Consider the following 14,376-nt stretch of genomic DNA (forward strand, 5'->3'; position numbering starts at 1 on the left):
ACAGTGGTTAGTCCCTATGGTCTGAGTATCTACAGGGCTGACAAGGGACTAGTAAAGCCTAATAGAGAGTATTAGAGTCTAGTACAACCTAGTACAACCTACTCTAGCCTAGTCCAACCTGTTCCATGCTAGTATAGCCTATAGAAATGATTTCATGTGCATGCCATAAGCAATGCACAACACGTCGTTGCAAATGCCGGAAATCTGGGTTACGATGCACAGCCATGTGTGCATGTCGGCAACGGAGTGATGATCAACCTCCTTGTATGAATGTGGTCTAGTGTCTAGACTTTCGTTCAACAATGGCCAACAGTATCTTTAGAGTACTAAACCGTTATCTGTTATGGGGGCCGCTATTTTGCATATTTCGGAGTAGGCTGATTATTATATTATATTATATTATCATATTATATTACTTACAAATTCTTTACTCACATTGTAGAAACTGTAGACACTTCATTTGTCAATTTTGCTTGCCTGGCCACAGAGTTATTGAAGATAAAGGTGCGAATTTGCCAATTTGGCAGCCATTCAGATATGCAGATTAGAAGGTCAAAAACTAAACATTTAGCATGGGGAAAAAGTATGTATTTTAGATGTCCTAAGGATGGCAAAAATACAGATAATTAGGAACAAAATAAGGGGGATGCACCTTTTGCACCGTTTGAGTACTACGGTACATCATTTTATGTAATGGTGGCCTCTAATTTGCATATTCATTTACATTTATTTACATTTATTACATTACAAATATCTTCCACACATTGTATGACCCTCAGAACATAAATATATACACTTTATTTGTTAGATTTGCTTGCTTTGTTATAGAGTTGTTTAAGAAATACTTCAAAATCGGCAGCCATTTTGATATGCAAATTAGGAGGTTAAGCACTAAGAATTTTGCTTGGGAACAGTGTTTTTCTGATTCAGCACCCTTGAATTATGTAAAATGGCCTTGTTCCCGACTTTTACCCCCAAATGCCTCTAACAATCACATATTTCAGAAATCCCACCGGTCTACAGCTTTCATAGACTTGTTTCACAGCACTATCATGTTGGATTCATGTTAATGTGTATTTCCAGACATTTAACCATGCACTTACACAATACTTAGTAAACCTGACCTTTCACTCTGTACTTAGTCTGCTCTTTTTTCCCCCCTACATCAAACCACTTTGCCAAAAATAGCAGATCTACAAGCACACAACGCCTCGCAGTGCGAGGCGTTGTGTGCTTGTAGATCTGCTATTTTTGGCTAAAGTTCTCCTTAGAATAGGGATGCTTGGTTGAAGTGGTTAATGTAAAAATCACCAAAGATTTGGAGGACCCCCTGTAGTAACTCTGAGGACCCCCTAGGGGTCCCGGACCCCCTGTTGAAGACCCCTGGGCTAGAGTGTTTACTGTGAGATGAGACCTTTTCGGACGGCGGATAATAATAACTGGCGCAAGGAATTAATAATCAGACTTTGAACATTACAGAGAGAGAATTTGAATGACAGAATTACATGTGATCAGGGGTGCCCGCTGGCCTAGCGGTCCAGGCGCATACCACATATGCTGGTAATCCAGCTTAATAGCGTGTCGTGGGTTCGACTCCCGACGACCGTTACTGTGTGTCATCCCCCCCATCTCTTTCCCCATTTCCTACTGTTCTGTCAAATAAAGGCATAAAAGCCCCAAAAATATATCTTTAAAAAAAAAAGAATTACATGCGATCATGCATCCTGCGCAGTGCACACGTTACAAAGCATTTTAACCGTCTGACCAGCGCATTCCCACTGGACGCTCATTGTCTGTCATGGGTGCCAGAGCCCTGGGTGATCAGCGCCTGCTTATTTTTCTTGTTAAAAGCATATTTTAACATGACAGCAATATGGAAAAAAATGTAATATCTCAATTAAAAATATATTTCATTGAATAACCGCATATTATTTTGAAAACAATTAGTAGGGGCGTTTTAACACCCTTTAACTGTTTAACCGAATATCCTCGCACAACCCTACCTTAATGGGAAGTTGCGTCATGATCCAAGGAATCCAGGGGAAACTTATTTTTAATGGTATGACCTATGGTTCAAAAGTGATAAGCCAAAAAGTAAATCAGACTTTTTTTATAATGGATATTGATGAAGAGGATTATTGTGCGCTGTACGGCAAATTTTGATAATTTCGTTGGGCCCCTAGGCTAGAATAAGTAGGTCATAAATAATCCTCATGAAAAAATGTGGCGCTTTTATCCGCTCCGTAGCGGTAATTTTGCTAAGCCACCAGACTAATATTGAAAAAATATTCAGGTGGAACGGTGGTATTCTGCCTTTCAAATGGAAGAATTGATTGATTGAATACATTATTAGTCAAAAATGAAAACAGCACAGAGGTACCGTAAGACATTAAGGATAAAAGGATAACACAAAAAAGTCCTGGGGACTTTTTCGTTTCCATTGTGGTCCTATGTATTGAATGCATCAAAATAGCATATTAACACATTAATACATCTCATGAACAAATAACAATACAATACAAAGTTTACAAAGGAGAAAAAGGCAGCAGTGAATGACACGTCCTTTCGATGGGAATTAAAATCTACGTCCCCTTGTGGTCTCCTGACAGATGTTTTTGGGGCGGTGTAGCCGCCCCCTATAAGTGAGTTTTGGACACCGACCAAAATATTTGTATACCCCCTAACCCTTCCATTGTTAATGCAAATCGATACTTTTGCAAAGTCAGCCAATCACATTACAGCTAGTGTCATCACCACTAACTGTAATGTGATTGACTTTGCAAATTCAGGACTGTGATTGGCTAGCGAAACACATGACACATGTGCAGCCCTATGAATAGCAGTATGGACTTTTTTTAAAGTGAGTCATGTTGTGATGGCCACACACCGCCCACTTCACACTGGGTGTGATTATTTTTTTTTTAGGCCAGTTTTGAAGTAACCAGTGATTCACATAGTGTAATGGATGATGTCAGGGTATTCCACATTGTGCTTGCAGAGTAATAGAATGAGAATTTTCCCATGCCTGTTCTAAATTTGGGTGGTTGCTCCCTCTGGTGTTGTGGCTGTGGGCGTCACTCACTTTATAGAAGTAGTTGGACAGGTATGAGAGCACTGTCCCTTTGCATATATTAAATCATTGATATTTGCTTATAACTCTGTCTTCCAACCTGAACCATCCCAAACTAGCAAAGTGTGTTGGAATCAGGCGGATCATGGGCTTAAGGCCGAGTACTAGTCGTATCAGTTTGTTTTGGGAGGTCTGAAGCTTGGTTTCTGGTGACATTGAGGTGTTGGAGAACCAAGAGGTGCAAGCATTATCAAAATGGCATTGAATGAGGGCTCCAGCTAGAGTATTCAGAGCACTTTTGTTGACAAAAGAGGAAATCCTTTGATTGACTTTGTTGATCACTTTTGATGCCATTTATTGTCAACTCTGACCTTGAAATAATTTGCATTACTAAGGGTATGTTTGGACCCCAAAATAATGGATTCTGTTAAATGCGTTCATATGATGCTGTCCTAGTTAGTAAGTGATGGCTGCCAATCGGCAACACTCTGACTACATTCTAGGTATATTGTGTCTCAACAGGCGTCCCCTACAGTGAGCACAGCAGCTTTGTGGAGATGAAGAGGTTTGTCCAGTGGCTGCAGCCCCTCAAGGTCATTCCCACCGTCAACGTGGGCAGCTACGCTAGCAGGAGAGCCATGGAGAAGTGCTTCAGTGAGTGGCTGAAGGAAGCCAAGACCACACTCTAAACCTTAGGAGTCCAGGAGGGACCAAAGCTCTGTGTGACAGTGGTCCAGCAGGGACTCTCACTCAGGGTTCCTTGAGGGGCTTCTGAATGGACCCTTAACAGGTCTGTGTAACTCTGAGAGTTACACAGACCTGTTAAAGGTCTGTAACCCTGAGGGGTCATGGAGGTCCTTGAAATTAAACAAGTTTGAGAACTACTACTCTGTGGGTTAGTCTAGCAGGCTACAGATACCTTGCTTGCATTTATAGGCACCATTGCAGCCAGCCTAATAATAATAATAATAATAATAATAATAATAATAGAAATGATTAAGAGAGATTTTATTTAAAAAAAATGTCTGATTATGCATATTTTATTACTTTTACCTGTATCAAATATGAAGAGAACCATGTTTTTGGTATTTCAGTACGTCTGAAACTCAAAGTGGGGTCCAGGGACCCTCAGGGTTCCCTGAGGGAGTTCTATATGGACCCTTACAGGTGTGTAACTCTGAGAGTGTACAAATGGAACCAAATGGTCCATTTGGTTCCATTTGTACACGCTCAGAGTTAAGGGGGTCCTTGAAATTGAAACGTTTGAGCTCTAATGCAATAAGTGTACAAATACTGTTCGCAAAGGTCAGATATAGGTATTAAATGTAATAAATGGTTTCAGTGTGTTTCCATTCAAAGTTCTCCTTATGTTAAAAAAAAAGTGAAATATCCCTTTAAGACCTAAAGTGAAACATCTAAATGTTGTCAGATAACCTGCTGCGATTCAAACATTTTGTACGTTGGTTCAGAATGAAATGGACCTTTTGTCTTTGGCAGCCATTTTGTGCAGTCCCTGTAATTCACTGTTCTGATACGGTTATGTTCTTTATTTCACAATGTTCTGTATTTATTCTGTATTTTACTTCATTGTTTTATACAAATTTTACATTTAATTAAATGCTTTTCAATAAAAGTTTTGAGTCCTAATGTTTTCAATTATTGTTAGTGAAATGGAAGGTGACTTGAAATAATTTATAACATTTATACATTTCTGAGCACACCAATGGAAAATCGACGTGACAATCTGACATGTTATATCTGCCAGTTCAGTCTTAAAATTATGAAAACAAATGATAGTGATGTGTTCCCATGTTAAATTATGTTGTGATATTGATGGACATTTACATGGCACCCATTTGGACAGATAAACAGGTTATGAGAGTGTGTTTAATGTACTGTACACACAGCAGGTGTTAAGAACAGGAGTTGTACATACTGGCACACAGTAACAGCATATATTTCATATTTTGTGAATATAAATCTATACGATTGAGAGACATTAAACGTGAACTGGCAACATGTCCTTGACTGCTGAAAAATGCAAATATCAGCCTAATATTGGCCAGATTGTATATTCTTAAAGCTGATTTATCTGTTATATACATACATACAATATAATAAACTGGACCTACATCATAAAACAAATGTTCCAATTGTAACCAACACTATTTGTCATCAACGGCTACATCAAGATGTAAAGACATTAAAAGTGTGTTAGGGGTTAACTGTCTTGCTCAGGGACATCTTGACACATTGCCAGGGCCGGCAAACCTTTTGCTTCTCAAGTGGGAAGACCCATTCAACTATGACTCCATTTCATGAAACATCTTCATCACTCATCTCATCAGCACCTATCATGGTGTCAGCTTCACTCACTCCTGAAGAGGACGCTATTGGTCCAGGATGTCTCTTCAGCAGCCAATCGTGGACCTTGTCAGGTGACCAGCAGTAAGAACTTCCTGCTTCAGATGGTGTTCCACCACTCACTGCAACAGAAGACAACATTTTTATTTTGACCTTTGACCTCTGCTACCCCAGAAGTTTATCATACCTTCAGGGCAGCCTACTGATTCCCTTGAAGTTTACACACACACACACACACACACACACACACACACACACACACACACACACACACACACACACACACACACACAGGAACAGTTACAATAGTTTGCAGACAGTTTATTGATACTCACTACTTGGAATAACTCCATGATCCATGCTGTGTCTTCTTCTGACAGCTGGTTCTTCTGGCTCCGACACCACAAACTTCAACATCCTCTCTATCAAGTCCTGCTCTCTTCTCCTCCATTCTTCTTTTGTTATTTCTTCTTTTGTCTTTCTTGTCAGTCTTTCCAACAGTGTCTTCTGTCTTGTCTCATGTCCCACCTTGAAGTGTCCTGTGTCTCTGACAGAGCTGTCTTCTGTTGAGTCTAAAGGTCCAACATGTCCTCTGTAAACAGACTGAAACAGAACAGTATACATTAGTAAACACTACAGCAGTGGTTCTCAACCTTTTCAGGCTGCGACCCCCCAAAATAATAATTTAAACTGGGGACCCCCCAAAATAATCATTTAAACTGGGGACCCCCCAAAATAAAAATTTAAACTGGGGACTCCCAAAATAATCATATTTGAACTGTGGACCCCCCAAAATAATCGTATTTGAACTGGGGACTCCACAAAATAACCATATTTGAACTGCATTACCCCGCAAAATAATCATATTTAAACTGAGGACCCCCCACCTTGAAAAGCACTTCAAATTGTAGCCTCGCAACGCTTGACATTATAGATCAGCTATTTCAGAATCTGTCCGCCATTGCATGAAATATAATGTAATCCTGATGTAAACAATGAAGATAACACCATTAGGAATGTAGTAAAGGAGATGACATCATAAGCCTGAAACTGCTCACAATGTGGCGTGGCAGACAAATCCATGGTTTACCGTGTCCTCACGGAAATGCAAAAACAGTATTTTTAAATATCTGGCTGGAATTTTCCAAAAAGACAGTTTTCAGAGGCCTAAAATGTTACGTTTAGAAAAAGACCCATGTACACTTACATCAGTATCTGCTTGGCTGGGAACTTCACTCATGGTGTCATATCCTGTAGAGGACGCTATTGGTCCAGCATGTCTCTTCACCTTGGCAGGTGACCAGCAGTAAGAACTTCCTGCTTCAGATGGTGTTCCACCACTCACTGCAACAGAAGACAACAGACAGCAATACATTTACAATGAGAATAAAAACACACCTGGATGTGAAAACCCTGCAGCCCCGCCCACCATCTCTACATGTCTCTGTTCCTCACATATGAACTATGATGTTTTGACCTTTGACCTCTTCCACCAAAAATATAATCATTTCAGGACAGCCTTCAAGTTCACACACACACACACACACACACACACACACACACACACACACACACACACACACACACACACACACACACACACACACACACACACACACACACACACACACACACACACACACACATTGATACTCACTACTTGGATTAAGGTGCTCTTTGCTGTTCCTTCTCAGGGTTGGTTCTTCTGGCTCCGTCATTAAAAACTTCAACATCCTCTCTATCAGCTCCTGCTCTCTCTTCTTCCATTCTTCTTCTGTTTTCTTTCCTTTCAGTCTTCCAAACAGTGTCTTCTGTCTTGAAGGTCCAAATTGTCCTCTGTTCAACATTACCATGTCTACTATTTTCACCAACAGCTCTGTTATTTCTGAAATGTCCCACTTGGCACCATGTAGAACATGGTACCTGTTGCCACATTTCTCCAGGAGACACCTCAGAGGTTCTCCTTCAGACTCTATGTACTCCTCAACACGTCTCTCTCCCAGCCAGTATCCCTCTGTGAACAGAACCAGAGTGTGTCTCCAGACTCTGTCCCCTAGCAGCTGCATGTGTTCCTCCACTGATCTCCTTTCAGTTTCAGAGAAACTGGACCTGACATCAACATTCACCAGGACAGCATGGAGTCCAGGAGAACACAGAGTCACACCGTGTAGAAGGATGTCTTTGATCTTCTGTGATGGAGGTGTAGTCGACCAGTCTGGACAGTTCACCACACTCACATTTCTGTCAGCAACTCGTCTCTGTTGTCTGACACATTCTGTCAGTTTAGTCTGGGTTTTAAACTCCTGCAATGTGAGGTTTACTGTATGTTAGTCATAATAATGAAAACATGTATTCTATTCTGTCCTCATTAGAGTTCAGAGTTCTCAAGCTTGTCAGAAATTAACTCACTGAATGTATTATCCTTCTTCACTTTGTCTAACAGTGCCTAATTGCATGGAATGGAATAATGGAACAACCTAACTAGAAAGTTGTACAGAGTAGAGCATACTGTAAATGTCCACCAGAGGGCGGGCTCTAATGTATACATATATATTTGTTCTCTTTACTGTTTACTTTGAGCTCATTCATTATAACATCACATTCATATCATATTACTCACCTTGAGTGGAGTTTCTGTAAACACAATCTGCTGCAGAATGAGGTTTCCAGCTCTGTTCCTCTCAGCCTGCTTTCCACCAATCAACATCAGCCTAACATCTACTAGACTCTGATGTTCTCCTGACACACAAACACACACACACACGCACACGCACACGCACACACACACACACACACACACACACACACACACACACACACACACACACACACACACACACAGTTGTTAACGGTTTAAAATATTTAGTATTGGATATTTAGAATTAGTATTGGTATCATAGATTCATCTACATTATTTATTACATACTGTATAATAATAGTGACTAAACTGACCACAGAACAAAACAACTAATGTATCAATCATCTGAAGATATAATGAATATTCTCGTGATCAATTATGTAAATACATTTTAAAAATCCTAAATTAAATCCTTAATATGTCAATGTGTATCATTAGATAAGTTATAACATTAAAGTGTATTTGTACTGCAGCTTTTTATCATATAGAATATCATCACTGTCGGGTGTAAACCTTGTATGTCCAAAACCATTACTTTACAGGAAATCATTAGAACCATGTGTTCCAATGGATACAATGTGGTTATTATTTAGTTACACAAGCTCTTTTTAATACCTTTCATTTGTTCAATATGTATAAAACCCACACTCACACTTAACCACCTTCCCTTTACCTTTCAAAATGTTTCAAAAATAAAACAAATAGCAGATCTACAAGCTCACAACGTGTTACGATGCGACTCATTGTGAGCTTGTAGATGTTAATTACGAAAAGAAATAACTAAACATAGAAAGTTTAAATATGGAGATAAGAGGTTCCTGCCAGACAGCGACAATATATTGGCAAAATATTGATAATATGTGACCATTTTTGACTAGAGGACAGTCATCTCGCTGGTGCCTATTCTTCAGGAAAGCAGAAAAACAAAAATAAAAAAAAAGTTCCATCCAAAATGAGTTTATACTCTTCACATACTATAGCATGTCTGACAGAAATTTCAGAGCTTAAATCGACATGTAAATATGAAATAAATGTAGTGAAATATAAGGTTAGAGCTAGCATTTGCTAGCATTGCTAACCAAATCCTCAGTTTCCTTCCAAACATCGCGAAATCGCAGTAAAATCAGCTATTTCTACCCGATCGTTATGAAAGGTATCACTAGTCTGTTGGCTTGTGTCTAATGTAAATATCAAATAAAGATGTATTAACAATCATATTTTGTTAAAACTGTGGTGAAAACGTATCTATGTTAGTCCTCCTGAGGAACTGGAACCAGGCAGTTCCAGCAGGGGGCAGTGGCATACACTTGGTCTCAGAGAGCATGCATAACAAAGAGAGCCGTGGAAACAAAAGAAATGTATCCCCTGCTAATAGCTGCTATGCATGATGGGATTGATACCCCAGTAGTGAGTGCTACTCTGAAAGAGAGCCATTGAAGTGGTGTTTTCTCTACTCACTGTGTGGAATTCTCTACAATTCCACACAATTCCACGCACGCACGCACGCGCGCGTGTGCGCGCGCGCACACACACACACACAGACACACACACACACACACACACACACACACACACACACACACACACACACACACACACACACACACACACACACACACACACACACACACACACACACACATTATTCTCATCTCCATCATCTTCATAGTGTCCACCTGTGTTTCCTGACACCATCTCCTCTATCTTCTCCAGAAGCTGTGTGACCTGAGTGTCATCTCTCTTCTGGTTGTTGAAGACATGATACCTGTTCCCACATTTGTCAACAAGCCAGCGGAGGTCTTCTCCTTCAGCCTCAATGTGCTGCTCAATGCTTCTGTCTCCCAGAAAGTCTCCACAGGTGAACAGTATTATAGTGTGACTCCACACTCTCTGTGACAGAAGTGTCATGTGTTCCTCTACTGCTACTCTCTCTGCTTTGGTGAATGCTCTATGAAGAGGAACCGTCAGAAGAAGAGCGTGTTGTCCAGGAGGACAGAGAGACACACTGTTCTGGATCTCCAGTTTGTCCATCTCTGAGGTGTCCTGTAGTGGACTGTTGTAGAGCCAGCCTGGTGAGTCCACCACTGTCACATGTATCCCTGCTACTTCACCATGTCTCACCTCACACTGCACTGACCTCTGACCTCCCTGACTAACTTTAAAATCACTTCCTGTCAGAATGGTGTTTCCTGCTGAACTCTTCCCAGAGCGACTACTTCCCAACAACACAATCCCGAGGTCAGTCAGTCCTGTCAGAGAAAACATTGATTACTTTCACAACTTTTTTATTTAAACACTGAAGATATATAAACAAAATATTTATCTGTTTAACGACAAATAGTTTAAATAGCAGATCTACAATGTCACAATGTAATGTGACACAGTGTGAGCTTGTAGATCTGATATTTTCACAAATTTTGAAAATGTGTAAATGTTGTTATGTTTTTGTTTAGTTTTTTGAGGGGGATTCGTCTATAATTAAATGCTCAAAATAGACTTAATATGGTTGAGGAACAAAGCAACAATGTCCAAGTAATTATATGTTGTTCTTAATGTGTAATAATCACATTGATTATTACACATGAAGAGGTGGTGATTGACAGAGAAACTTCCTCAATAGCGCCCCTCTGCCCAAAGAGGATGTTTTAGTATTGCAGCTCAAAAAGGCTTGGAATGACAGACAGACAGATTATGAAAAAGAATATCTGGGTGGTTGTTTAGGCTTAAACCTGTATAAAACATATGAAGGGACAATATTTACATGAAATAGATAGTTTTTTAATTAATGGTGTATTCCCTTTAAATCATATTATGAGAATAACTGCAGATTCAGAAACTGGTCTCTGACATCGACAAGTTGGTTAAAGCAAAGTGATGTCAGGTGTCTGGAAGCAGCAAGTGATTTCGTTCACTGGTTCTAAACCTGTACGTCAGGACCCCCAGGGGGGTCCCCACTTGATTTTGGGGGGGTCCCCAGATGACAGTGAAGTGACAATGTTAGAACTTTTTTAATACATAAGAAATAAAAAATAAAAAAATAGCATTACTGCATCAAAAGTAATCAACAAACTATACTATAAAAACTGGTCAGACATTGGCCAAATTGTCAAATGATATAAGAAAGAAGCAAAACTAGCCGATCTACAAGCTCACAACGCCACGCAATGTGAGGCGTTGTGAACTTGTAGATTGGCTATTTTCACAATATTTATCAGTGGAATCAGGGTGGGGGGTCCCCAGTTCAAATATGATTATTTTGGGGGTCTTGGCCTAAAGGTTGAGAACCATTGATTTAGATTACATTGCATGAACACGCATGCATTTCCGTGTACCCACATCAAGTCACTTTTTGACCAATGCGGCCCAGACCCCAAAATGAGTTCGACACCCCTGATTTACACCCCATCCAAACTGCCATCGAGCGAGTGATCTGATGACAATATCGTGCAGAAAACCCTACAGTGTGGCATGCGCGCGCACACACACAAACACGTTGCGCACGGTCTCCTTCAGATATTGTTTCTCCATACGCTGTATATAATATGCATCATGCACAAACACTTACATATGAGTCTTCTTAAACAACCACTATGGTATCTCTATATTTGACTGTTCTGTTTGACTGAAATATAGCCTACACAGCCTATGAAGTGAGGGTCTCACTCACTCACTGTATGAAAAGATAGTGCACATAAATTCAATCTGAATGCCTGCAGGTGCAGGACAAACAGCAGTAGAAAAAATAAAGTCTGTACACGGGTAGAAAAAGCTCAGCTATTTATCTAATGCTGTCAACGTTTCCATCAGTTAGATGTTCATCCATACATACTGTTTCAAAATGTTTTCATATTTTGTTTTGTGTTTTAGTTTTTTATACTACATGTGTTGTGGACGAGGTAATACAGTGTCAAACGTGGTACATGCATTATGTGCTAATTATATATGGTATACAGATGGGTACGGTACTTCATAAGAAGTTACAATTCACCATGTATAACACAATCTCTGAACCCCAAGGGCGTTTTATTATAGTATCTGGATGTTTATATCAAACCCCTGTTTTGCTTGTTAATGTTTATGCCCCAAATTGGGACGATGTGGGCTTTATTAATAAATTATTGTCTCTATTGCCAAATTTAAACTCGCAGTATCTAATATTCTGAACTCTGTGATGACACCAGCCCTGGACCGTTCAAACCCCAAGTCACTGTCTCTCACCAAGATGGCAACAGCCTTATTATAATTTATGAATCTGGCTGGATGTATAGACCCTTGGCGCTTCCTATTTTATCATAAGAAAGAATATTCTTTCTTCTCCCATGTATATCATTCCTGTGGTAGGTTAGATTACTTTTTTATTGATAACCCTGCGTTAAGAAAGTTGAGTATTCGGCTATAGTTGAATCTGATCATGCTCCTTTGCTCCTGGACCTTTCTTTCTCTTTAAACTACACCCTCAGTGGAGTTTTAACAATACCTTACTTTCAGGTACAACAGGTTCTGAACAATGCTTTCAACTTCAATTGACATTTTTTAGAAACTAACAGGTCAGTCGGACTCAATCTCTCCATCTATTCTTTGGGAAACACTTAAAGTTGTAATTAGGGGCAAAATCATATCTTACTCTTCCTTGCTAAATAGAAAAAAACAAAAAACAAAGTGAGCAATGTCTAGGTGAGACCTGACCTTCGACACAATCTAAATGTCTCAATAGCAGAGCAGGGAGACAAAATACAACCACCCCGATTATATAAGTTATATTGTATTAACATACTCTAACATACAGATTGTATAAGTTATATTGCATTAACATACTCTACCATACAGATTGGACACAATTACATTTTATGAATTAAAAAAAGTTACATAGTGAGGCTTTAAACATGTTATGTTGTTTTTAGTAGGAATACACACAGAAGTACCCGGGAGGAAGTGGACTATGCAAGGGGAGGAGCCAAACCAAGTTCCTGTCTCTACACAAAAAAAGAGGAGGTGCCCCCAGAGGCAAAAAAACCTCTGTATATCAATGAGGACTGTCAGAATATAGGGCTATTTAATATTTATTTAAAAAAAAAAGATCACTTTAAAAAACAAGAAAAACCTTAAATATAACTACTGACAATCACAATAGCTGTATTCCAGGAACAGGCAAAGCCAGATCTCGACCAATAAAAATAGTTTGTGGAGGGGACACAGCCGTGAAACCTGGCAGAAATAGAGACACTGGCCCTCATTTATCAACGCAGCGTATAAACCGCCGTATATTTTTCCATATATTCGGCCGTACACCAACGTCGAAGTCACATTTATCAACGCATCCTACACAGCTGATCCGAGCGTACATTTGGTCCCAGCCTTGATAAATGTCATTTAAATAACACGCCCTTAAATATTCTCAAAACGCCCAGATTTTAAGACATGAAGATTGAAGAACCAGAATACGACGAAAGACATCATCATGAAAAGCCAATAAGAAAGCGTTTCCCCCGCTCTTCTCGCCACACACGCACACGCACACACCACTCTCTCTCTCTCTCACACTCTCACTCACTCACACACACACAGACACACACACACACACACACACACACACACACACACACACACACACACACACACACACACACACACACACACACACACACACGCCCGCCCAGCTGTGTTTTTCATGTAATCCGTACAGTAGCGGTACAATCTTTGTCACGTAGGCTTGTAGCCTACATGAATGACATATTATGATACCACATCGCCATGAATGGAATACGTTTGTATATTAATTTATTTAACCCATACCGAGCAGTGCGCGTTCGAGTTACACTAAAATAAAGCAGTCATGTAGGCTATTCCCATTTCCCAGTGAGACTCGGGCCGTGTGTTGGACCATGGGTTAAATGTCTGATCTGCACCGGTCTAAACTCCCGATCGAGAGTGCTCTCGCAGAAGCGCTATGAAAATAGCAGATCTACAAGCTCACAACGCGTGGCGATGCAACGCTGGCTTGTGAGTTTGTAGATCTGCTATTTTCAATGCAGACATATCTACAATCTTATCTGAATGACTGTTAAAGCAGTTTGTTTAATTCAATTACTTTATAAAATGTTATATTTTCACAGGGATTATTTATTAGTGTAGATATACATTTATGAGTGGATTATGTGTCCAGATGCCTGTCAGACAGTCAGACAGACAATGTTGCTCCGCAGGTCTAGGATGGAATAAACGGGCGCAGCCAACGTCAACAACTGGTCTCTACCAGACGTGAGATCTCAGCGTACCGTAGGATGAAGCCCACGTCAGGATATAT

General features: G+C 40.0%; 1 protein-coding gene across 1 annotated transcript in view; it reads left to right on the plus strand.

Annotated features, from left to right (window-relative positions):
- Window positions 1-4,629, plus strand: part of dclre1a (DNA cross-link repair 1A (PSO2 homolog, S. cerevisiae)) — a 30,992-nt gene extending 26,363 nt beyond the window's left edge. The window contains exon 14 of the mRNA XM_084077609.1: window positions 3,593-4,629. Within this exon, the coding sequence (XP_083933735.1) occupies window positions 3,593-3,759 (167 nt within the window). The 3' untranslated portion in view covers window positions 3,760-4,629. The remainder of the gene's footprint in view (window positions 1-3,592) is intronic.
- Window positions 4,630-14,376: the final 9,747 nt, after the last annotated feature.

The sequence above is a fragment of the Gymnoscopelus microlampas genome (assembly GCF_963454915.1).
Source record: "Gymnoscopelus microlampas genome assembly, chromosome: 14".
Lineage (NCBI taxonomy): Eukaryota > Metazoa > Chordata > Actinopteri > Myctophiformes > Myctophidae > Gymnoscopelus > Gymnoscopelus microlampas.